At 38.8% G+C, this 26,873-nt stretch overlaps 1 protein-coding gene across 2 annotated transcripts in view; it reads right to left on the bottom strand.

Moving 5' to 3' along the window:
* PDE4A (phosphodiesterase 4A) overlaps nt 1-26,873 on the bottom strand; it is a 498,332-nt gene that overhangs the window by 282,668 nt on the left and 188,791 nt on the right. Inside the window, exon 1 of one of the 2 annotated variants that reach the window (XM_026681997.2) lies at nt 22,814-23,463. The exons of the other annotated variant lie outside the window; for it this stretch is intronic. Within the exon in view, the coding sequence (XP_026537782.1) occupies nt 22,814-23,112 (299 nt within the window). The 5' untranslated portion in view covers nt 23,113-23,463. Of the gene's footprint in view, nt 1-22,813; nt 23,464-26,873 lie in introns of those variants that run through there. 2 annotated transcript variants of the gene reach the window in all.

Raw genomic sequence — 26,873 nt, 5'->3', positions numbered from 1 at the left:
AGCACCCTAGGGTCATGTGAATGCCATTTGTAACATTCCCAGCGGGCTTCCAACAAGCAGTCAGTGGGGGAAGCTAATTTTGCTTAATGACCACTGGTTGTAAAATCAGGTATAATTCGCTTAGCAACAGAAATGTTGGTCCTAATTGTGGTTGTAAGTTGGTGATGACCTGTAACTTAAGATACCAGAAAGTAGGGCTGAATGGAAACAGTCTTTCAGACCATTAGTCTGAGTTTGAAAAGATCTCTGCCCCAACCTGTAAGGTAGTGAAATTTCTACAGTTCTAAGGGATCTTATCTGCTTAGGTCTTTTTATGAGAGAGAGAGAAAAAAATTAATCTTTTTTTTTTAAAGGTATAGTATATAGCACACTCAGAATTTCATGACACGCAAGTGATTACACTATTGACACTGAAGACTGAATCAGTCAGGGTGCGAATTTGCTTTAATAAATGCTCTACCAGACAAAAGAATTTAAGCAATAGGGAGAAATGATCTTATAGTAGCTTGTGCTTCTTAATGCTTTTATTTAATCCAGCCCTGAGTCTTCACAGGGTATTTTGATGTTTCCAGAATTAATATTACTAATCAACAGCTATTGTGCAGCTTTTCCTTTTTCCCTCCGAAAAGACTTTTAGAGAGGAGACAGCATAACCCAACCCAACCCCGAAGTGAAAAACACAATATGATTTTACCTATCAATTCTTCACCTCCAATAACATTCTGAGTGTGGCAGAAGGAACAGCACGACCAAAATTTCCATCCAGATCTTATATAAAAGGCTGTGTTGCTTTGATTTTTAATTCCATAGCTACTTTAATGAAAAGTGCATCAGTATATCAAAGCAAAATAAATCTGCTTGGCATTCTCAGCCAAGAAGCATGGCCAAAGGCTATGAAAAGGCAAAGGCAAATGGAACTAGGAAACATTTTTGTTTGATATATTGCATCTCTTAATGAGTAGATGACACTGAACCATTTGAAGTGCTTCTCACCTATGCAAGAACAAGTTCTCTGTGCTTTTAGCAAACCTGGCGTATGTCTGGTGCTATGGCAGACACCACAAGATGGTGCTGTCTTATAATTAGTTTTATTTATAATTGATCTTATAATTGGCCTCATAATTATTTTCAATTCAGGAAGGGATTAAAAAAAAAGAACCCAAACTCATTTCTAATCTCTTCCAAAACCACAAATCTCTGTGTGCAACCAGAAGTCGTCTCCCTGCTGGAATTTAGCTATAAATACTTAGTTCCCAGTAAAGAGCAGCTTTTCTTTTCCATGGATAATACAGGTAGCCCTTGAACTACAACCATTATGTTTTGTGACCATTCAAAGTTACAATGGCACTGAAAAAAGTGACCTTCAACCGGTCCTCTCACTTTCAAACCATTTGACAACCCCAAGGCCATTTGTGACATTCCCAGACACCTTCTGGCAAGCAATGGGGGAAACTGGATTCACTTAATTATGATATGATTCACTTAACAACTGCAATGATTTGTTTAATAATCATGTCAAAAAAGTCATAAAATTAGGTGTGACTCAATCACCTTGCTTAATAATAGAAATTCTTAGTCTCAGTTGTGGTTTAAAATTGAGGGCTACCTGCAGCCACATACATAATTCCATTTCTACACCCATTCATGAATACAGTTATTATTACCAACAGAAAAACAATGTGACTCCAGTAGATACGAGCCTCACCTTGTTTTAAGATAAGGCCCCGTCCCTAAATTTTTCCCCAACTTGCTTTCTGAGAGGTACTGGGCTTCAATTCCTATAACCCAGTATTCTCAACTTGGACAGATTAAGTTGTACAGACGTCAGTTCCCAGAACTCCTTGGCCAGCATGGCCATTGTTAAAAATCCTGCAAGTTGAAATCCACACATCTCAAAGTTGCCCAGGTCAAAAAACCCTAAGCCAGCACAAAGTTTACCTTTGATGAATACATCTGAAGAGCACTACAGTAGGACTGAGGAAGGAAACCTTAATTCTTCCCTTAATTCTCAGGCAAATTGTTAAATTTATAGTTTCCAGATGATATTGCAAGACAGGTTCCTTAAAGCCTGTTCAGGATATTCTTTATTGAGAATAATAGTGGATATACAGGATTGTACAAAGGGGGGGGTGTTTATACACCATACACCATGCTGTCTTTGAGGGGAGCCAATTAACACTTGCACCCATTGAGCCATTGATTAGAAAAATGTGCAAACACCAGCTCAGATGTACTCCTGAACCAACATTAAAAAAAAGAGATGCAAAAAGTCTTAGGTTAAAATGTATGATGAACTACAGCTGCCAGTATCCTTAGCTAGCACAGTCAAAGGAGGAAGATGCTGTAAGTTCTTCTTCAGAAATCAAGAGAGCCCAAGTTTGTCATTCCTCGTTAAAACCAAGCATTAAAAGTTGCAGTTCTATGGCCACTGAAATATTGGTGAAACATCATTCTAAGCCTCGGTTTTTAAATAACCCACACTGTTTGGGTTCATACTTTATAAGGGTTGGCAACATGGCATTCATGAGTATCCCTGCATGAGGGGTCCTTGGTGCTCTCTGAGCTTGGTTGTTTTCTTGCAGATGTTTCATTGCCCAAACTAGGTAACATTGTCAATGCTGGTCTAATGATGGTATTCACTTTGGGTAATGAAAAGTCTGTAAGAAAACATCCAAGCTGAAACAGCACCAAGAATCCTCTTTTTCAAGGGTCCTTGGTGAGCTACAAATATTCTATTTTATGGGTATTTCACCCCCGCATGAGGGCAACCCCAGATGGTGTTTATGGAAAACCCATAAGAGGTCTTTTGAGGAGTGCTAATAGCATTGTGGAAAACTGCCCAATATCTTTGAATCCCTGACTCACATCCAAACCTATATATCATCATGAACCATAACAGCACATGGCAAGTGATTCTCAACCTTTTCTTCACCATAGACCCCCTTTAAATATCTTTTGTGGCCATGGACCACCGAGACTTAACTTTAAGATTTAAATTCATAACATTTCCTCAAGCCTTTGAGGATCTCCTGTGATGATATCATGGACTCGCCCCAGGGGTCTGTGGACCACAGTTTGAGAACCAGTGGCAAATGATATTTTCTCCCAATCATGACATAATATGATATACAAATACAGGACTGGAGAGACATTTCTCTCTCATCTGGGGGGGGGGTCAGATTTGCAGTGTCTTCCCCTGCCAGCTTCCACATCTGGCTATTCTAAACTGGGAGAATCCTCCAAGAAGACAGAGTGGGAAATGCAGAGGGTTGCTATGAAAGCAGCTTTGGATCTCTACAACATCAAGTTTTAAGAATCCCCTCTCATGCCCCCCCCGCCACAATTATTGAGCTCGCAATGGGAAGGAAAAATCGCAAAATAACAAAAATCTAGAAGAGGGTAACGCACAATCTTTTCTGACATTTGTCCTGCTGGTTTGTTCATGTGAAAGACATGATATTCAGTGGGCTCCTCATATGGAGCACTTAGCAAGAACACTTACACTTACACCTCACTTTACAGTGTTTTACAGCCGTCTCTAAGTGGTTTACAGAGTCAGCATATTGCCCCCAACAATCTGGGTCCTCATTTTACACACCTTGGAAAGATGGAAGGCTGAGTCAATCCGCAGCCTGGTGAGATTTGAACTGCCAAATTGCAGTCAGCTGGCAGTCAGCAGAAGTAGCCTGCAGTACTGAATTCTAACCACTGCACCACCGTGGCTCAGTGGCTGCTTTACAATGTTCTTATGTTACATAAACCACGTCTTTGATCTGCATAAGGACAACATTAAGCAAATCTGGGCTGGGTTTGTAGGGAATGATTTGCAGAGGGAGTAGATGGTAGTGTGATGGAATTCAACCTATCTAATGTGCCTCATTTCACATTTGGCTAGCTGAGTGGAAAATAATGTTTATTTGTTTTCACATTATTTTTGCAAAATAAAGAACTATCTTTAAAAAACATCAGGCTGAGAGAAAGTCAGAAGCAGATGTTCTCTGCTGGGCATTCTTCAAGGTTTTGAAGTATTTTTATAGCTTTTCCATCTGATTCTTGAAACACACATGCATACACAATTTTGCATTATTTGTCATGGTTAGACCATAGGCAGCGGGCTGCCTTGGCTTTTTAGGAGAGCAGGAGGCTATGTTGGGAGGTGTGTAGTCACCTCATTGTGAGTATTCCCCACACATTGTGTCTTTAAAAAAAAGCTATGGATCCTAAGGGATTTTTGGGAAATGACATCCAGTTGTGCAGAGGCCCAGCAAAAGTTAAGCACTAATTAAAGCCTTGTTTACAAATAACTCTGCTGAAAACATTCAAATCAGCATTAACCTATGGATTGATTCGTGAATCATGCTAAACCACAGAATATCTTGACCGTTTGATGAACAAGCCACAGTATCCTGGTTCATATGTAACACTAAATTATATAATAAGGTTTATATAGGCAATGATTGGGTTCATGCATCATTCCAAGTCAGAATGTAATTAAGTTTTGGTTTAGCGTGTGTAAACCCAAGCCACAATCTAAATTGGTCCAAATAGGAAAATCTTGGTAGAATCTTAATTTGGCCATGTCATTGTCCCAGGGTTGGCTCACAATCCAAGACAAAATCTCAAGTGGCAAATTCTACTGAACTGTGTGTTTTGCCTATTTTCTTAATAAGATTCAGCCATCCTATTCCATATTGTACTTGTATTTCCTGTACAGGATAAATACTCTATTGGGAAATGCAGTCCCTCAAAGTTTATGCTGCTTTAAAAGGAAGCCACATAACCTGGCAATTAGACATTTGCTTTGAGACTTCCTAATATAGACAAAGCGGTTAATTATCAGCATGCAGCTCTCCTAGGCAGCTATCAAGATTTTTTTAAAGAAGAGATTGGACAGCCATTTGTCCAGAATGGTATAGGGTCTCCTCAGTGATGGGATTCAAATTTTTTTACTACTGGTTCTGTGGGAGTGGCAGGGGAAGGATACTGCAAAAAACCCTTCCCTCCCCACCCCACTAACCTGCTTTCCAGCTCCATTCTCCTGTGCAGGGCAACAAAAGAAAACCCAACCAATCAGCTGGGACTTGGGAGGCAGAGAACAGATGGGGGCGGGGCCATCAGAGGTGGCATTTGCTGGTTTTCCGAACTACTCAAAATTTCCGCTTCCGGTTTTCCAGAACTGGTCAGAACCTGCTGAATACCACCTCTGGGTCTCCTGCATATGCAGGTGGTTGGACTAGAAGATCTCCAAGATCCCTTCTAATTTTTATTCTGCTACCATCTCCAAATTTAAAAGTAAATGGCTGTTAGCAGATTTTCTGAGTCTATATACATTAAGCCACAATGCTTAATCTTATGCTTATAATCACAATGCTTCATCTGCTGTAATGGAGACCACCATCTGTTTATCACTCATGGTTTATGACTTAGTATATTATGTGAACATAGACATCTAGTGTTAATTTAATAAATTAAGTTGTAAAACAAATCGTAGCTTACCATGCATCAATCTAGATCATATTTCAACTAGGCCAGAGAAGATTCAGGAAGTATGCAAGCTAGAGAAGGTTGTACTTTATGTTTAAGCCAACTCATTATACACCAGCACTCAGATAAGCAGGACCCAGCATAAACGGGAACAATGAAGGAAAAACAATGCCTCCTTTAAAGAGGACTTAAAGTGGAAACAATAGCCTAATCCAGGGTGATGAGATAAGTTATCATATATAAACTGCCAGCAAACTACACTACATCAATGATTTACCTAGTCTAGTAATAAAACCTTTGCAAGAAGAGTACATTCAGAGATATAGAGAACCTAACAATTCAACCCTGAGCTACATGCATTCACCGCTATTGTAACCAAACTCAATTACCAAAGGCCCTCAAAGGATTATATTTTTCAAGCTCATTTTTATTTTCAAATGGAACTTCACATGCATGAAATAGATATTAATAAAAATTTGACCCAGCCCAGTACAAAATGCAGGTTTCTGGTAAACAGACTCCATCTATTTTGTTCTTGTTGTTTCATGTCCTTTCTGGCATCTGCAATCAATGTTGCTCTAAGAACTGACCTCATGATGAGGCATTCTATAAAATTCAATTACTTCTTTTTTCCTATTTTTCCTCTGGGGTTGCATTGGTTCCCCCCGCCCCCCCATCAAGATTGCAGAAGCTGCCTTGTGGACTTGAAGAAAAGCCTAACTAGTGCTTTGATCTCTTTCTCATGGCAAATGGGCAAAGGCCTCAAAGTATTAAGAATTGGCAATCTTTCCCAATCCACTACAGATCAGCCTTGCAAGGAATTTAAGGCAGGGGTCTCCAACCTTGGCAACTGGCTGAGGAATTCTGGGAGTTGAAGTCCTCCAGGCTTAAAGTTGCCACGGTTGGAGGCCCCTGGTTTAAGATACAAAGGTAGAAAACCTTGATTATGCTTTTAGGTATTTTAAGCTGCATTTGTAGCTTTACTTGATTTATTTATTATTAAACTTGTACCTCGCCCATCTTGCAGAGATGACTCTAGGCGGCTTATAGTTACATAATTAAAGTACCATATAAAATGTTAAATAATAAAGTACCATATAAAATGTTAAATAATAAAAACCATAAATTTAAGATGCAGTTAAAATTCAATTAACCAATATGGGAGGAAGAAAGCAAAGGGCACATGGGGAGAAGGTGCGATCTGTCCAATGCATTAACCACCTCCAAGGTGCCACTCACCCATTAGAGCAGAGAGGCACCACAGCAAAAAAAAAGAGAGGCTCTTTTCATGCCAGCCAGAATTCTTTGGTTGATGGAGTTCACAACAGGCCTCTTCTACCAGACAGGTGGGGCAAGCTAGTTCCAAAGAGATGAGATGGTTTCTCAGGTAGCCTGGATCCATGCAGGGCTTTAAAGGTGATAACCAGCATCTTGGACTCGGAAGCAAACTGGCAACCAGTGTAGCTCGTGGAACAGCAGTGTAACATGGGCCACCCTAAGGCTCCCAAAGAACTGCCTGTACAGCTGCGTTCTTTAGCCTGGTTCAGCTGTTAAAACCAAACAGTTTTAGGTACAGGTATCATCTGTGGGATGTAGATTTCCAGATAACTAGTTGATAGCAATCTCTGACCTACCACTAGGTGATAGCAAGTGATACATAAATTTCTAATATGTTGCTACCATCTAGTGGCCATACACATTTCTGCAGCAACTCTTAAAAATATTTTATTATTTTAATATTCAAAAAAAAAAATATTACAATTGTGTTGAATTATTTTTATATTGAATATAATGCGTGAAAGCAAGGCTAGAGTTCCACCTTCCTGTGAAGGCTAGATTTAGCTTTTGTTGGCCGATTGTGGTCTAGACCACAATAAAGAGAAGTTGAAAAAGGTGCGGAACTTTGAACACTTAGCAATGATGTAGCAAATTTATGTTCTCCTCAGCAAACTTACCCTTCCTGCAATTAAAAAAAAGTGTTACTGTCACACACCAGAGACAGGAAACATACTTGCCCATATTTTGTGACCTTTGCAAGAAAAGTATCTGGAGAAGCAACCCTCCCACCAGCTCCATAATTAAAGAATGTAAAACAGTCAGAACTTGGAACAATTACCAAATTATTTTCCTCTTTCCAGGAAGAAAGGGTCAATTTGTTCTAAGAGTCAAGAGGTTTTTAAAATAGCGTTATTATTCTTGTTCTGCAGTCTATTGTTCACAAAATCAATAAAGATCCAAGAACTGTGAATGACCCCAACTTAAAATATTAGTTTGCCCTCATGCCAAAACTAAGTATAGTGAAATGGACTGAACAAAAAGGCCTAAGAAGACAACATCTACACCTGCAGAGGTAATGAGGCAAATATTTTGCTGAAATGCAGTTTGTTGTTTTGTTTTTAAATAGGATTATGGTCTGCAGAACCCTTGCAATCAAAGACAGTTAGCTTGCCACGTTACTTGTCTCTCTGCAACGTATTTATTCATACGGAAATGGTGTGCAGGAACACATAAGAACAAGATCTAAGGCATGTTGGTGTGGTACTTTGCAATAAGTACAAGATCAGGACATATCCTATACAGAAACTCGCTCTGCAATGAACAAGATTGTTAGTAGATGTTCAACGGTTCTCAAAAAATACATTTTTATGGAATGTATTGCATAAAAAAACATTTGATAAATCTCAGAGTATTAAGATCTTTGCTAAATAGCAAACACCAGCTTGGATCCGTACCGTAAAACCATGTATGGGAAAGATGTAAAGGACAGAAAAGCTGTCCTGTTTAGTTTACACTGTGATTGATCAATGGTGGGATTTAAAAAAAAATTACTACCAGTTCTGTGGGCATGGCTTGGTGGACATGGCAAGGGAAGGAGACTGTAAAATCTCCAGTCAGAAATGGTAATTGCCGGTTCTACGAACTACTCAAACTACGAACTACTGGTTCTCTAGAACAGGTTAGAACCTGCTGAATACCACCTTTGTGATTAATCATTACATATTGAGTATCACTGTTAAGCACATACTAAAAGCACAAATCTATAAATATAGATGTATGCAGAAAACAAAAACAACAATTAAGAAATTGCTGGCAGCCGGGTAAGAATGCGCAGGAGGAAGTGGAGAAAGTTTTTCAAAGGAGAAAGTTTTCTTGGTTCCTAGGACTCTAAGACATATTTAACAAAATTCCTGAAAAGTATGATTTTCTGAATGATACCTTCTAGAAGAGGAAAAAGCGGCAGTTTGGTGGTGCTGAAAGGAAAGCTTACCCTCTTTTCCTACGGAATAAATAAGTGGATATTAAGAAACCTATTTCTTTTAGGTGAAAACTGGCTTTAAGCGATGAGTGGGAAGAGAGAGGACTAAAAAAAAAAAACATTTGTATGCTAAGACTTTGTTGGAGGAGATGCCTTAAGGATTTGAAGACTAAAATATATTGCAATAAGATTTTAAGAAACAGATTTGGACTTTCCTTTTCTTTGATTGATACTACCCCAGGAGGAGAAAGTGAGAACTCTGCCTTGGTTTGGACTGATTGATAACTTTGGGACTGTTTTATATTTTTCTTTGGAATATTCTGGTTGTTGTAAGAAGAAAGAAGGGGAAAAGAAAAGATTTATAATGGCTCCTTCTATTGAGGAACTGAGAAAAGATTATGAACAAGCAAAAAAAAATGGTAAAGCTGGTTTGAAAGAAGCCTTCCTTTTTTTAGAAATGGCGCTTATTAACTATCAACAAACATTACAGCAGATGAAGACAGCAGAAGAAGAAGGAGAGGAAGCCATTTTTATTAAATTTCAGAACTCGACCAAGAAAGAAGGAAGAGTGAAAGGAAGAGAAATAAAGGACTTAAGATTTAAAAAACACTTAAGAAAGGGAAAAATAAGGTGCAAAATCAATATAATGATAGTAAACAAAAGGAAAAGGAACACGACAGAGAAGGGAAGCCAGTAAGGCAGAGGCTAGAAGAAGGGGGGTAGAAAGGTTTGTTGGGAGAAGAAAGAAAGGAAAAGGTGGAGAAAAGCTACAAAGTTTTGAAATTAAATGGGAAAAAAGGAATCTTTTTAGGGATAAAGGATAAAGTATAATTTCTTCAAAAAGATTTTGCAAGGTACATAAGATGATATTGTAGTATGGTATTAGAAATAGAAAACTTAAATGGTTTAAGAGTTGATAAGAGATTAAAATGTTGAAATGTTTAATAATGATTGGTTTTAAAATTTAATAATATGATGGGAGGTTTAGAATATTGAGTTTTAATTAAAGAATTTAATAAGATTATGGTATTGATGTTATTATAAAATTTCTATTATAGTATTTGTTTTTAATATTTAGATTTATTAACTATGGGTTTAATTACTCTGGATGTACTATTTAGATAGAATGTACCAAGCAAAATCGGATTGGGTATTGGGCGTTATTTTAAAGGTTAATTTGATTAATTTAGGGGGGAGATAGAAAGGCATCATACTCTGATTAGTGATTTCAGGAGAAACTTTTTTTTTTTTTATAAGGAACGAGACAAAGGGACAATAAAGAATGGACAAAAGATACAAATATAATGACTTAAATTAAGATGATTAATTAAGATAGAATTAAGAAGAGTGAAATATGTGGAGAAGTTAATATAGAAAGCTTAGAATGGTAAATAAAATAAGTAATGATATGTAAGATGAGCATGAATATAATTGAAGTCCATGAAGAGAGAGATACCTGGGTCCAAGTTACTTTCCAAAAGATTTTTTTATGTTTTATGTGTTGTGTGTATATGGTTTTTTTTGGGGGGGGAGAATTAATAAAACCTTGCAGAAATATAGAATGAGAATAATGGTAACTAAGTCAGAAAGAAATAGATGAAATAATAATAATGAAATTGAATAAGAGTAAAGAGAAGTAAAGAGAAATTGGACAAGAGGTTTTTGTATGTTTATATGGAAATGGTTTAAAACAGAATTATAGTTTATCTGACTTGTTAAATTTATAATGGAAAAAGGTTTAAACATGTAATGGATAATGATGATTTGTGTGTTTTGAAAATTAATAAAACTTGTTTAAAAAAAAAAAAAGAACAAGATCTAAGGCATGTTGGTGTGGTACTTTGCAATAAGTACAAGATCAGGACATATCCTATACAGAAACTCGCTCTGCAATGAACAAGATTGTTAGTAGATGTTCAACGGTTCTCAAAAAATACATTTTTATGGAATGTATTGCATAAAAAAACATTTGATAAATCTCAGAGTATTAAGATCTTTGCTAAATAGCAAACACCAGCTTGGATCCGTACCGTAAAACCATGTATGGAAAAGATGTAAAGGACAGGAAAGCTGTCCTGTTTAGTTTTACACTGTGATTGATCAATGGTGGGATTTAAAAAATTTTTACTACCAGTTCTGTGGGCATGGCTTGGTGGACATGGCAAGGGAAGGAGACTGTAAAATCTCCAGTCAGAAATGGTAATTGCCGGTTCTACGAACTACTCAAAGTTTCCACTACTGGTTCTCTAGAACAGGTTAGAACCTGCTGAATACCACCTTTGTGATTAATCATTACATATTGAGTATCACTGTTAAGCACATACTAAAAGCACAAATCTATAAATATAGATGTATGCAGAAAACAAAAACAACAATTAAGAAATTGCATATTAACATTCATGTAAATTAGTAAAAAATTGAATAGCATCTTCAAACCTAAGGCTTTGTTGAAAAATATTGTTGCATTTTTCTATAAATTATATTTCTTTTCTAGGAATGCATAAACGTAGTCAGTTTTCTCTTTGTTCTGTTTTACAGAATCTCATTTTTTAAAACACACACACGCATATATATAGTTGCAAAGATTGTACTTCTTATTCATGCATTCTTTTTATGGTAGAGTGATAGGTATAATTTTTAATGTCCAATGTTATTATCAAATTCTGTCTGTAGTGATATTGTACAACTCATTCCCTGATGTTTTTGCTAAGCAACTGCAACTATAAAAAAATATGACAGCATTTTTTATTGTTGTTTCTTAATTTCAAATATATTTTGAATGGGCAATTCTACAAGATGCAAAAAATTTCTCCATTTTTGAGAGACATCTCCATCTAATTCTTATTCATTTATTCTGTTGTATATACCATTTAGACATAATATTAAAGTAGGTACTAAAAGTTGTATTCCTGATTTTGTTAAATCTTCAATATCTATGCTGAAATGCTTCTTGGTCCATGTTATATCTATTTAAACACTACTCCTTTTGTTCTGCTCCCATCATGTTTTAGAAGTCATCCTATACTTCAGAAAACATATTTTGCATTACCAAGTACAGATAATCCTCAATTTATGACAACTGACCTCAAAATTGCCATTGCTAATCAATAGTTAAGTGAATTTTGATCATTCTACAACCTTTCTTGTCATACTTATTCAGTGAATTACTGCAGTTGCTAAGTTAGTAACACAATTGTTAAGTGAAGCTGGTTTCCCATTGGCATTGCTTGTTGTAAAAGATGACCACATGACCCTTGTCATGTCATGTTGCCAAGCATCCGAATTTTGATTACGTGACCACGGGGATGTTGCAATGGTAGTAAGTGTGAAAAATGATCCTAAGTCACTTTATTCAGTGACATTGTAACTTCAAACAATCACTAAAGGGAATGGTTGTTAAGTCAAGGACTACCTGCATTGTTCTTTCATGCTGTGTCAGATTTGCAGTTCTAGTGGTCATTTAGAAAAACTCCAAAAAAAATCCATCTGCCTTTCTGATACCTTATTTTGAGGTTGGAGAAAGAGCTCCAGCATTCAAAGAGGAAAGTTGATGTCCCCCCCCCCCCCCCCCCCCCCCCCCCCCCCCCCCCCCCCCCCCCCCCCCCCCCCCTGCACATCTTCCTTTTAGCAATCCTCAAGAATGGTTTGCCAAGGATGGGACAGATAGTGGATTCAGAGTTCTCCCTATTCCTGAACACACCCCATAGTGGAGAAGGCTTTAATTCAGTCCTAATTCAGAGCGAAGTTCCATATTTTCTCTCTCCTGATAAAGAAATAGGACAATCAGACTCAGAAGTTCTAAAGTCAGAGGACAGCCTGATTATAGGCCATGTTTCAGAGTACCTTTATTAGAAATTATGTGATTTTTATCCTATTTCTGTCAAATAAATGATATTAATCTTATTTTTAATAACATTATTCTAATACAAAATGTCTTTCTATGCAAGTTAGTTCTTTGAATTCCAGATTACTCCATTAAATTCCCTCCTGGGTTTGTTTCAGAAATCAGCCTAGAATCTGGCTGAGGAACATTCCAATGGAGAGGAAAATTAACTCCTAATTAACTCCCTTTTAACTTTAAAGGTTAAAAAAGGGTGGAGTTTTTTCAGAAATAACTGTCTTTGGTTCTTAATCACCTTGACAGCTCAAGACTATCAAGATTTCCATTTTTTTGTCCTTTTATTTAGTTTTGCCAATTTAACCTTAAGTATAACTTGAGTAAAAATGCTTTTGATAGGAATCATTATATCTAGAAAAACAGGTACCCTAAGATGGCAGTGACTTGTTTTATTTTGAGGGCTGGGAAGGAAAGGATAAGGTGATGTCCACATAGATTTTGATTATAGCTTTCTTCATTTCCAAAGAGATTTCATAAGAAATGTAATCTCTAAGAATGGATAGGCACTCTAGCTTGTAGGTCCCCTTCCCCAACATTATCATACTCATCTTACAACATTTGATTCAGTGGTACATGACAAACTACTCCTAAAACTAAAATCTTATGGTATCTCTGGACATCTGCATAACTGGATAGAAGCATTCCTGTCAAACAGACAACAAATGGTCAAAATTGGGAATGTCCTATCAAATTCATCTTGAATCAATATGGGAGGAGCTGCTAGATGTCTTATCTATGTTGAAACTTGAGAAGGAGCCTTTTGGCACTCTCCAATCTGAATAAACTTTTTCTGTCAAGGGAAAAACAAGTGACCAACATGCAACTGAAATGCAACTGAAATGGGAGCGTCCTATCAAATCCAGTACCTGTCAACAGTGGTGTCCCCAAAGGCAGTGTTCTAGGACCAACTCTCTTCATACTCTACATACATGACCTGCGATCATATTAAGAGCAACTGTGTTCTCTTCGCTGATGATGTAAAGCTATTCAACACCACAGACAATACTGCTACCCTTAAAAAAGACCTTGATTATGTATCAGAATGGTCACACAAATGGCAGCTTCAAATCTCAACAAACAAATGCTCTGTCTTACATATTGGCAAAAAAAAAATCAGAAAATAAAATACAGGCTGAATAGTCAAGACCTTGTTGATGATCCAAACTCTGTCAAGGATATTGGAGTACTCATCTCTAATGATCTAAGTGCTAGAGCCCACTGTAACTACATAGCCAAAGATGCATTAAGAGTTGTTAACCTAATCCTGTGTAGCTTTTTCTCTGTAATATCACACTACTAACTAGAGCATATAAAACATTTGCTAGACCAATACGTGAATATAGCTCATCAGTCTGGAATCCGCATTACATATCTGATATTAATACAGATGAGAAAGTCCAGAAATATTTCACAAGAAGAGTTCTCCACTCCTCTATTCGTTGCAGAATACCTTATGCCACCAGACTCGAAATTCTAGACCTAGAAAACCTAGAACTACGCCGCCTTCGGTCCGATCTAAGTATGGTATATAAAATCATACATTGCAATGTCCTACCTGTCAATGAATACTTCAGCTTCAACCATAACAACATAAGAGCAAACAATAGATACAAACTCAAGGTTAATCACACCAAACTCGATTGCAGGAAATACGACTTCAGCAACAGAGTGGTCAATGTCTGGAATACTCTACCTGACTCTGTGGTTTCTTCCCCAAACCCCAAAAACTTTAACTTTAGACTGTCTACTATTGACCTCACCCCTTTCCTAAGAGGTCTGTAGGGGGCGTGCATAAGCGCACCAACGTGCCTACCATCCCTGTCCTATTGTTTATTTTTTATTTTTCTTATATGTATCCATGTATTCATAACTATGTTTTTACTTATACCTATTATCTTGTAAGCAATTGACAAAAATAAATAAATAAAATTTAAAAAAAACATTTGAATAATAAACTGAATCCAACAGTATACACAAAACCCATTTTGACATATACAATTATCAATAAAGTGTTTAATTAGAGTTCATTGATTCAACCTCAGAAAATTCACGAGTTGCAGAATGAGACTTACTGGTGAATGATACAAATTAACAGGCTTTTTTATTGGAGCGTCAGAGGAAACTTCAGTTACTAAAATATGGATTAATGGGAAACAAAATAGAAAAAAAAGCTACTAGGAGTAATGACTGGGGAAAGAGATATTAAAATTAACTTGCTGAATTAAAATATCCTATCTAAGCCTTTGAACTCTGCCACATTTTTAGTCTCTACAAACCCAAATTCTTAATTGTGAATACCAAGAAGACTATACAACCTTTCCTTAAAATCAAGGATGGAAGAAATCACGTCACCTCTGTATTGATACAGCAAGGAAAGCATTGTCATATGACATTTTACACAATTACATTGGAAATAAAATTGATTATTATTTTGCCCGCTATTCACTGCTAAAACTAGTTTTACTCTATACTATAGTGTCTGGTTAAAATTTGAAAATACATCATAACAAAGTTACTAGATGTAAACTTATAAACAAGAAGTCACATGAATTGTTATGACTCTTCTATCTGTGGTCTTAAATTGAAAAAGATTTTAATTACAGCAGGCTTCTGTATACATTAAGGTGCATTTTTTAAAAAATGGGTGTGATGTGAAAGGACAGATATGAAGTTTATTCAGTTCCCCGATCACTTTAAGAAGAGATGTGGTAGCTTGAATTCATTTTTCAATTTGTGGTCTTCTGCGATTTTTCACATTGGAGGGCTTAAGAGTTAAGTTAGTCTTGGCTAATAGCTTTTACATAAGGAAAATGGAATAAGACACCCAACATTGCAATACTTCCCACTAGAAGGATACTGAAAGCCATGTAAATAGCTAACCTAAAGCAACAGTTCTGACGTCAGTGCTTTGTGATCTTAAGGGGAACAATACCTTGGAAACGAGAAACGATTCATTGCTCCTGAATCTAGAAATGGCTTGACCAGCTGCATTTCATTTCAGAGAAATCTGAAAAAATCCTAATAAAAATGTCTACATCTGCAAATGTCACGCAAATTTGTGTCTCGCAAGCCTGAAACCTGAGTTCTAAATATCAAAGTCTCTACACAGAATCATTTTCTTATCTTCCTTCCAGCTTCAGTTCACGTGTTGTTGTCATTTTCCTTCAATCATACAGCTTTGTCACCTAATTACCTCTTTCCGCACTGATTGCCTATGTCCTGGTGAGTATCAAATTTCTATAGCTGAAGAGAAAATAAGTATATGTCAGTAGGTAAAAAAAAAAGATTCCATATTAAATATTCAACACAGGGAATCTTTAGGAAGAAATGGTGACTCAACTAGAAGATTCAAACTATATCATATAAAGTCGCATCTCGAAGGTTGACAGAAGCTATTTTAGGTCTAAGGCAGGAAATCAAATAGTTTTCCTTCTAATCATCATAACCTTCATCTGAAATCCTTCAAACAAAAAACACCAGTGAAGCACCAAAATACTCCCAGTCTTTGATCAGCATTGGTCATTCCAATTAATCCCTTGCTAAGTATCCTGTTAAGGAACCATCTTTCTTTTACTGTATCACACTAATAAATGGCTCGTATCGAGTACTGGGATGATACATCCATACTCAATTGAATATATTGCTGTATTTTATAACTTAGTAATGCAAGCGATGATATTCCCATAACATTCTATAAATGTAAAAGTTGGACTTTGAAGAAGCAAGAGCAGTCAGTATTCTTGCTTTTGAACTCAGGAATGCTAGAGAACCATGGAACATCATGGAAACAAACATTCATAATTGAAGAAATCAATCCAGAGTTTTCTCTTGAGGCATAAATGTCTAGGCTAACATCATCCTTATATTATGGGCTCACTTACAGTGGTGATGGCTGCACCATTGAAAAACTTGAATGATTGGGGTAAAGACAGATTATCATAGAGACAATCTACCCCACATGATCATTAAGAGTCGACATCAACTTGATGGCACATAACCAACCAATCAATAATTAAGAATTCTATCTATGGAGCCACACAGAGTGATTTACTATTGGTTATGCAATGTAAAACAAAGCACAAAGCAATTCCACAGAGGCAGAGGTAATGTGTATAGGGCACTAAAAATGGAAGAACCACCACTCTTTCAATCTCCCCAGGTTCAAGCTAACAAGGAAAGAAAAGAAAAACTGCAGGTTCAATGCCATACACTTTTTCCTTCAATTTTTTCAGCATTTGTTTTTGTTTGCTTAGTTTCTTCAACATTCACACAGCTATTCAATCCAAGGACTATTAACTACTTCTATAGTAAAAAAAAAAAACCAACTTTAACTAAATACACATTTTCCAACTCAAAGACTAAAGTAACAGACTATTCCAGGCTCTTCTTATTGTTTTGTAAAATATTGGAATCAAGCAACAGCTTCTGAATTTGCATGTGGGAATACTACAATTTTTGCAAGCCAAACCACGGATTCTTCAAAGTCCTCAGAGTGTCACAAAGAAATGCTTTGCCACTGGCAATCACCGGGTAGGTTTATAAAGTATCTGATATTCTCTCTTTCCCCACAGGCCAAAGGTATTAAAATAGTCTTCATCCATGCATGAATCATACTTTATATAACAATGCAATGAAAAGCTGCAGCCTCCGAAGACCAACAAGTAATCCGTCAAGATATTGTGCAATATTGATAGATAATCACGTAAGATGGGATCTTACCCAGGGACCTCCACCTTCTACTGCAATAAAGCCTGTCAGAAGTTGCGTCTTAAAAATATGAGAACTGAGAAGTCCAATTCAGTAATGCAAATGTTATAGCTTTTAGTCACTTTCAGTCCTCATTTACAAATACAGGGGCAATACAACAATCTCTTTATCATACTGCGGCAGATATTTTTTAAGCAATTAGGCTTGATTATTTTAAGTATACTTCCTAAAGGACATACTTTACATTGCTAGAAGACATGTTCTTTATACATCTCTGTCTTCACAGCTCCACTTTCAATGAATACATTTCTTATTCCAGTCAAAGGCTGGAAATTTACATAGGCCTACAAGGAAAAAGGGTCCAGAAAATAAAATATGTGATAAAGCAGACATTTAAAAAGTTGAAGAATATTATCGACTTATGCCACAATTGATCCCCCCCAAGGATCTAACAGCCCCAACCCTGCTAGGCTTTAAGAAAACCCTGAGGACCTGTGGTTCTTCTCCTAGAGATGTTGAATCAGCATGGTCCATGAGCCCGCTGTAATGCTATGAGATCTTTGCTTGATCCTGGCTGTGGCTTATTTTAATGCTTTATTCTTTCCCCCTCATATTGTCGTATTTTGAACCTTTGATAGCTACCCATTATTAGGCCATCATATAAACTGAACAAACAAGCGGATAAGTAAATAATATGCCCCGAGAATTTAGATGGGAAAGGAGAAAAACACTGCAATAACAAAATTACTAGTTGGAAGAAGATCTTAGACTAAATACATCTGATGAACATGCTGAGTAGATCTCTTAGAGCATTGTACAGCTGAAAAAGCTACTCCAACAAAGGCTTTTTTCAGGGTAACTTCATGCCATATTATTGTGAGCAGCAGCATCTCAAGAAAAGCTTCAAAAAGCATCTTGGGAGTTTTGCAGATATAGTTAAGATCAAAATCAACAGCTTTCTGGATTTATTTATTGCTTAAACTATACTGACACCCATCTCACAATAGTTAATTCTGGGCAGCGTACAAGGATTGGAATAGCAGCTACAAAACTGATTCTTGATGCCGGAGGTAAACAATAAGTCTTAATCATTAAAAAAAAAAAAAAAACCACATCTGCAGTCGGCTCACCTAACCTCCTGGCCCAAATGCTGGAGGAAACTTACAGGTCTTTCGAAAGGCTAACTGGATTCCCCTTACTCCCTATGCATCATAGGGAACAACAGCGGTTGTTCCGTGATATTCTAGCCATTTCACATTCCTATATAGCTCTTTTTCTGACTGCAAGGGTTGGAAGAAGTTTCGTTAAATCTCCGTTTGGAATACATCAGCATTAGTGACAGCTTTAATTAATCCTTTAAAAATAAACTGCAATTTCATGAACTGTTTTATTGTATGATTCAGCCAAGGTGTCGCATAGTTAAAAAGTTTCATGAGTGGTAAATGTGTTAGTGTTCAGCAATTCTCTCTCTCTCTTTCTCTACCTATACATATTAAAAAATAGAGAACAAAGCAAGGATTTGCAAAGTCTGTATGATGACAATACTGATTTTATCAGGTTTCATGTTTGGTTTCATATATATTTCTTTCTAGATGTCGGGTTACCAGTTTACACAGATCAGATACATGGAAGACTATTCAAGAAATCTTATTTTGAGAATTTTGAATGCTAAACTTTAATATGACAAAAAGAGTGAACATTTCAGAGAGCTATAGTTTCCCCAAATTCTTTAAAATGGTGGAGCCATGCTAGAAAAGAACATATTAATTATAGAAAAAATATTAATCAAGGGTTATTAGAGATACTGGAATGAGAACACTTTTGATAGGCTTCATTTGAGATCTAAAATGAAGTTCACTTGAAAAGAAATTTAGAGGATTTTTAATTTCCCTTTACTCTTACAGCCATACATTTCAAATGCCAGTGCTCCTCTATTACAGCTAATGATTGTCTATGGGCAGTGGATGTCTGAAGTTAGCCATCCCAAAGGCAGTCTGCTTCAAAAGACTTTTTTTACATATATCCCCCCCCCCCAGAGCATACTGTTCCCTCCACTTCCCACTTCCACCTCTACCCCCCACATAGATGAGAAATGTACTAGCAGAGGTGGGTAGCTTAAAAGGATATTGGAAAGATATAGGAGAAAGGGGAAAATATATCTCTGCTTGAAGAGGGTGATAGAAAGGGAGGACAGAACCACATACAAAAAGAAACAGAAAAGAAACAGTTTTTAAGTTTTAGTACTGCCAGGCTTGCAAAGTCCAAAATACAAGTGAAGCAATTGCAGCCTAATATTATATTGTGATATGTAACCTGTATGTATACATGCTAAAACAAATGAGTCATGTATCCAGTCTCTCCACATTTAAAAAAGCTGGATTTTAGTAACCAATATGCACATGCTTGAGTTACATTTTGAACAATATAATTGTTTTGTTAATTTGGGAGAGGGGAGTTACATACAACACTAAACTCCACCCATTAATGGCTGGTGCATTTTATTCACCTACTCTGGGTCACATTAGCATTGACTTCAAGGACTACCTGTAGAACTGTTTATAAGTGAATACTAGTATTCAAAAAGTTACCGCTACCTAATATTAGAGTCTATCCTTTCTATATGTTTACAAAAATTTTGCAGAAATATCAAAATAGAGAAAAAGAAACCTTGTGACATCTTGCTTATTTATCTAGACATTTTATTGCTTCTTATCTAGGCATTTTATCTCACTATAATTTTAGAGCAGTAATGAGAGCCAGTTTGGTGTAGTGGTTAAGGCACCAGGCTAGAAACCAGGAGATGTGACTTCTAGTCCTGCCTTAGACACCAAACCTATTGGGTGACTTGGGCCAATCCCCCTGTCTCAGCCCTGGGAAGAAGGCAAGGCAAACCACTTCCAAAATCTTGCCAAGGAAACTGCAGGGAATTGTTATCGCCAGGAGTCATCGCTAATTCAAAGGCAAACAAGCACAAACAGAATAAACATGCAGTAATATTTTCAATAAGGAATTCAAGAAAGAAAGGAAGCATGGAAATGAATGGAACACTTTTCTTAGGCTTTTTACAGGAAACAAAATTATGTCATGTCTCTCACTACTAGTGGGAAGAATTCATCAGTTTGACTTTTGCAATCAGATCATATAGAAGTTAGCATTTGAGTACATGCCTGCCTGGCTGACTTCTTTGTGCCACTGGATCTAAAGGTCACGGAACTCCAGAAGCTTCTATTTACCTGTATGGAAAAGATGCCCCAACATGTTTAAGAAGTTTTTCATCCTTAGATCAAAGACTCTATGAGAAACCCATCAGACTTATGCAAATGATGCATGCTTTGCTTACATATAAGGAGAAGGCAACTGTCCTCGGAGTATTGAGGAGAAATAAGCGGGGAGAACTCTCTCCAAGGCTTTCGTTTGAATGTAAGTCTCTTCAGAAATATGGTCATTCTCTTACTTTACTAACAGACCTTGGCTATAAAAATTGAGATAGCCTCTAGAGGTCAGGAAAGAGATACAGAAAGCACTATTTCTTTACTGCCAACTAGTGGGTGCCTGGAATTTTGCAGCTCAGGTGTTGCAGTTTTAGGAGACATTAACTTTCCAGTCCTAATTGAAACATGGAACTCAGCGGGTAAATTTTGGCCAGTTATTCTTTCTCAACGTAAACTGCTCACAGGACTGATTTTGTGGGAATATAAATGGAACTCCTGTGTACACCAGCTTGAAATCAAACAGGATAGGAATTCATTTAAAATAAAATAAAATAAAAGGACATAGAAGTCAAATAACTGTTCTTTTGGCTACCTGGTTTTATAGTACACTTGAGCAACGTTACTTCAGCTTGTTATCTTATAGCTAATCAGAAAAGGTCAAATCTGGCCTAGGCTTTTGAAGTTTCTATCTTTTACATATGGCTACATGCTGAGGAATTCTTCAGCATCAGCCATAGAAACCCAAGGACTTGTGAAGAAGCCTGGAGTATGTTTTAAGGACCGGTGGTGAGTATGTGTGCCTTAGTAATCCCCAAGCCTCTAAAATGACTAGAAAACAAAATTGACTTGGATAGGTTTTTAATTACCTTCACCTGGTTCTTTAGGCTATTCAATCTATGAAGATTAGCATGTTGAAATAAAATGAAAAGATGCTTGCTTTCTGAGTACAGAACAGTAAGCCAAGCAATATATCTACTTATACTTATTTGATCAGCACACTTACATTCACTAACACTAATAGTCAAGTTATTATAAGCCTTCTATAAAGCTGAAAACCTTGCATAATGCTTCAACTAATAGTAGCACCAACTCATTCCTTCAGATTTAAATTTTGTTTAACAGCATTCTTCTCCTCCCCACTCTTCTGCTTTCTGTTACAAGAAGTTAATTAGAATTTAAAAGGAAACAGCATATTGTGGGAGAGGGCAGTCAGTGAAGCAAACCAGCAAGAATTCTGACACATACATAAAAGCAGGATTTGGCATATTATCTTTTAAAAGTCAAAACGCTGGAAGACAAAAATTGGAAAAACCAAACTTGATGTACATTTAACATCCCTGTAAGGCATTTAAAATGACCCATTACATGATGCCTCAATACATAGAAAAAAAGGACAGCTAGGCACTGGTTAATGACTGGGAAGCACTACTTCAACAATACCCACAGTTCTCTGTAAAAATGAGGTACAGATTTGAGTTGCTACACTATCTCTCTCGCTTTGCGAATTACAACCCAAAACAGCAATCCGTTGCCTTCCAAGCCTCAACACCAATTTCTACCCAAACATCCACAGGCAACTGGACTGAGAAAGTGAGCGTGAGCTTTCCATTCTACTGAAAATCCTTATCAAACAGCATTTTATTGCTTTTTATGAACTGCTGGACTCCAGAATAGATGAAAGATTATGAACTTGAGAGGGCCTGTGTGTTAAGATAGCCAAATGGGGAACATCACATTTGCTCTGCGTGAGAGCCTCGAGTACCGGGCCGCCCTGGCAAACTCGGAAGCAAAACAGGTTGCTAACTCCATAAGGGGCTAAGCTCACTCAGGCTCTGCAAACTGTCCCATACGTTTCTTTTCCAAGCAACTGCAGAGTGCTTTTTCCGCCTCAGTGAGCAATTACGTTATTTGTTCTGCCCGCGGCAGCTACGAGGACTGTGGGTGTCGAGAGGACGGAAGGAAGGCGGCCGGGCCAGCTCTCCAGGTAGAGGGAAGGGCGCATTTTATAGTTGCCAAGCAAGCTGCGTCCCGGCTATATACCTGGCGAGCGGCGGAGGAAATGGCACTGGCCAGCGAAGACAACCGAACCGCTTTAGTTATAAACAGCAGCAAAAGGCAGCTCAATCCGGACACAAATCCCACAGCGCGGCGCACTCTTTGGGCGCAGGGCAGCCCAGCCTCGGTATACCTGAGTACCTGGGCTCCTCCCCCGCCGCCACCGCCACCCTGCACGTGGTAAAAGCGCTTTAAACCCACCGCTTGCCCCCGTGGCTGTGGCCGCTGCTGCTGCTGGTGGTCCCGTGGAACGAAGACGGCCAGGACATGCGAGACTTCTTCAGGCCGGGACGGTCGCTCGTGTCCATGGCGTCCGCCCTCTCGATCTGCCGGTGGGGGTGCCGCTCCGTGTCCGAGTAGCCCCGGTGCTTGATTTTGATGGGCGTCCGGGGCTGCCTCCAAAGGTGCTGGGGCGGCTTGAGGGTGGCCTGACCTTCCCGCGGCACCGGCAGCGAGAGGGACAGGCTCTTCTTCGAGCAGGGCGCCGGCGGTGCCTCCATCCTCTTCGTAGGCTTCGGACCGAGCCAAGAAAAACCGCGCCCGGGACAGGCAGGAGGCAGTCTAGCCGCGGCTGCAGACCCCGGCCGAGGACTGACTGCGAACAGTTCCTCAGTCCCTTTCCCTCAAGCGGCGCGGCAGGTTACAAACTCCGGCAGAATAGAGCCTTCATGCCTAGTTGGGCTCCCTGAGAGAGTCCCGAGCCGCTCTCGAGTCCTGCCCAGACGCCCGCCTCATAGCGAGCAACTCGCAGCCTTTCCGGAGCGACTTCTGCTGGCGCTCCGGCTGCAGCGGTGGCAAAAGGCGCTCGCGCCTAGAGCCGACGGAGCGTCCCCCACCCCACACCCCGCTCGACTACGCCACCAACGAGAGCCTCCGAGAGGGAGGGGGAAGCGCGCCGCCGGTGGGGCTGTGGGGCGTGCAGGCGGTGGGAGGAACTAGCGAAGAAGTGTGTGTGGGGGGAAAGCACCGGGGGTCGCCGGAGAGGCCGCCTGTTGCCCGCGCGGTCCCCACCCGCCTGGAAAAGCGAAAGAGGCGTGGGCGTGCGCTGTATTAGACGCCCGCAATTCCCCGAGGAAGAATTGTAGTTCTTGGCGGAGGAGCTCTCATCCAGCCCCTACCCCAAAAAGCAAATGGTCGCCCCTTCTCCTCCCCTGCTTGCACGCTCACTTCCCCCTCATAAGTTAGGACATTATGGCAGTGAAATATTAGAAAGAACTAGAGTGCCCGTGAGCGTCTACAGGCAGCGTTTAACTGCAGGCTCCTCATTCCAAGCGTCAACGCGTCTACGTAGGTATAAAACTGAATTTGGTTTCCAAATGTGTTGGGACTACAACTACCAGCATTCCCAGCACAAGAATTCTGGTAGCTGTACTCCTAAATTCACAATTAACAGCTTGCCTGCAGAAATCATGGACGCTTTTAAGAATAGTCTAGAGACAGTCACTTATCTAAAATGGCATAGGTTCTCCTGCTTGAGCAGGGGACGACTAGAAGATCTCCCAAGATCTCTTCCAGCTCATTCTATTCTAAATGCCTGGAAGGAACCAAGTTGAGGAAAATCTGTTCTAGCAAACAAAGACAGGAGAGGGCGACAGAGGGCAAACTGCCTATTTACATTCCATTTTAGGACTCTATTCACCCAGGATATTGAGGTATAACGTGTATTTCCGACTTAGTTACTTTGAGAACCCAGTTACTATGATGTGTGTGTGGATCCAGCCACACTCTCCTTTCAAATAAATCACTCCAAACTCCTTTTGTTAGCATCTAAAATAATAGTTGAGGGCAGTGGCTTTCTGTGGTGACCTCAGTGGCCAGTTTATAGCAGGCGTCCTGCAATAGACTGTTGTACGCAGTGGTGGGATTCAAACATTTTTACTACCGGTTCTGTGGGGGTAGCTTGGTGGGCGTGGCAGGGGAAGGAGACTGTAAAATCTCCAGTCAGAGGTGGGATTTGCCGGTTCTCTGAACTACTCAAAATTTCAGCTACTGGTTCTCCAGAACTGGTCAGAACCTGCTAAATACCACCTCTGGTTGTACCATAACTATCTTTATAGGGTAAAAAATGGCTGCTAATAGCACGACATCTCCTCTTTATGCCTCTCTTATATTTATAAATATATGTTTTATATTTGTAACCATAAATCCAGTACTTCCTTGCAGGATAAAAACAAGCAAAAGAAAAAGGAATCTTTTATGTCAGTTGTACTTGGTTTCCTGGATTGCAATCCTAATTTCAGCAGAGCAAACAAGGGGCCACCTTTTCCCAAACTGTAAGTGTGTTATGGCCCCAGGCAAGAAAGTTCTCTTTTTGCATCCTTCCTAAAATGATTGGGCCCTGGCCAAGAGAAATCCATGGATCTGATCACTCTCATGCCTATACGTGGGCAGAAGAAAAATGGGGCTGATCAAGCTGACTCACCCAGCAAATTATTCCCAGGGCAGCCATTCAGATCCTCCTGTGGGAAAGCAGAGAGTGGGAAAGCACTAAGAAGAGGCCTCCACTGTGGGTTCCTACAGATCTTACTGGTTTACAGTTTGCATAATCCTGAATATCCCGGCTGGGGCTACGGGAAATTCTAGTCATATAACAGCGGATTAGCATAGATTCCCTACCCCTGGGGACCATCTCTATTATTTGTTTCTAGCATCTATTATACTCCTTCTGAAGATTTTCTACAGACCCTGATGGCTACGTACTCAAGCCTTTATCCAGCATAAGAAAGCTCTCCCTCACTATCACTGTCCTGACTAAAGGCATTTCCTAAAGAAAAGGCAGCCTTTCTCTCAATTGTGCAAACTGGTATCCGCTTTCAGGGCTTGGAAGCAAAAGACAGTTTCCTATCAGTGCTGGTTTACTGTAACACTCCCAACAGACATAGCATTACTATGGCAGTTTAACACCCCCCCCCCCCAAAGCTTTACTTTCAAGCTTGTCTTTAGACAAGAAGAGCCCACGCAGGCTAGCTGGTTTGCATGGTAAGGGGACAATATAAATTGTTCCAGGATGTGCTTAATGGAAGCTATTTTTATCCTCCCAGACAAAAATAAATGTTGAAAATATAATTTTGTTCTCCAGGGTTCATGACAACCAATGCATGTTTCACAAGACGCTACTCGAGCCTTGACAATCAACAGATATAAATTCTTCAAAATGAGGAGAAACCAGCTACAAATAGATGTGGGGAAAGGACTAAAAGAGAAGAAGGGGTAAAGAAGATTGGAAATAGGTCAGGAGGCAGCTTCCAAAAAGGATGTAAGTGGAGCAACTGAATTATCTCTGAGCATATATAGAGTATTGTTCTTTGTTTCCTTTAGCACTTACTGCTTTCGCAAAGTCTCTTTTGAACTTTATATTGCATGCCTTAGTGACTGATTACATCCTGCCTTCCTGGATTTCTTAAATGTGACGTCAGAAATGGGAGTTGAAAGAGGGAAATGGAGCCCATGGCAAAAGCATGACTTTTGACCAATCACACTGAACGTTTGCAAACCAGAAGCCTTGTGGAAAATGGACAAAGGTATATGACGAGATTCCAGTCCCAGTAATCCTTCCAACCATCATTTGGGACAGGATAGTTAAAATAGTTAAAATTATTTTAGAATGGACTAATAGGGCAAGGGGCAGAAAATTCTTTTAACATTACTGTATAATTTCATCTCAAAATAGGGTAAAACAATCATCTTGTGTCATGTAATACTCGTCTTAATCAGAGGTGGTATTCAGCAGGTTCTGACCAGTTCTGGAGAACTAGTAGCGGAAATTTTGAGTAGTTTGGAGAACTGGGAAATACCACCTCTGACTGGAGATTTTACAGTATCCTTCCCCCGCCATGCCACTAAGCCACGCCCACAGAACTGGTAGTAAAAAAAATTGAATCTCACCACTGGTCTTAATTATTCTTACAAATAAAAATATTCTCTTGCAGAAAACAATGCAAATCAAGTCCTATAATTATATATATATAGATAGATAGATAGATATAAATATAGATATAATCAGCCTTGGGTCATCTGAGCTAATATATTCAAATGTCCAGGACAGGTCCTTTACATGGTATGAAACCCAATGCTGTATTGCATTCCGAAGGCATTGGTGGACCATGGCAGCCCAATGCTTATTCAAGGTCTATTTTATAAACCTTAGAACTGTTTTGAAGTTTCATGCAGATGAGGAATAAGAAACTAATTGCCTAGTTCAGCATCACTGCACACAGCCCACCTACTACATCAGAAACCAGATGCAACCTAGCTTGACTTA

Source organism: Notechis scutatus, chromosome 2 (genome assembly GCF_049901735.1).
Source record: "Notechis scutatus isolate UNSWTSFEM ecotype Mainland chromosome 2, rNotScu1.2, whole genome shotgun sequence".
Classification (NCBI taxonomy): domain Eukaryota; kingdom Metazoa; phylum Chordata; class Lepidosauria; order Squamata; family Elapidae; genus Notechis; species Notechis scutatus.
Note: the sequence above shows the minus strand (reverse complement) of the source record. Positions and strands in the feature narration are given on the sequence as shown.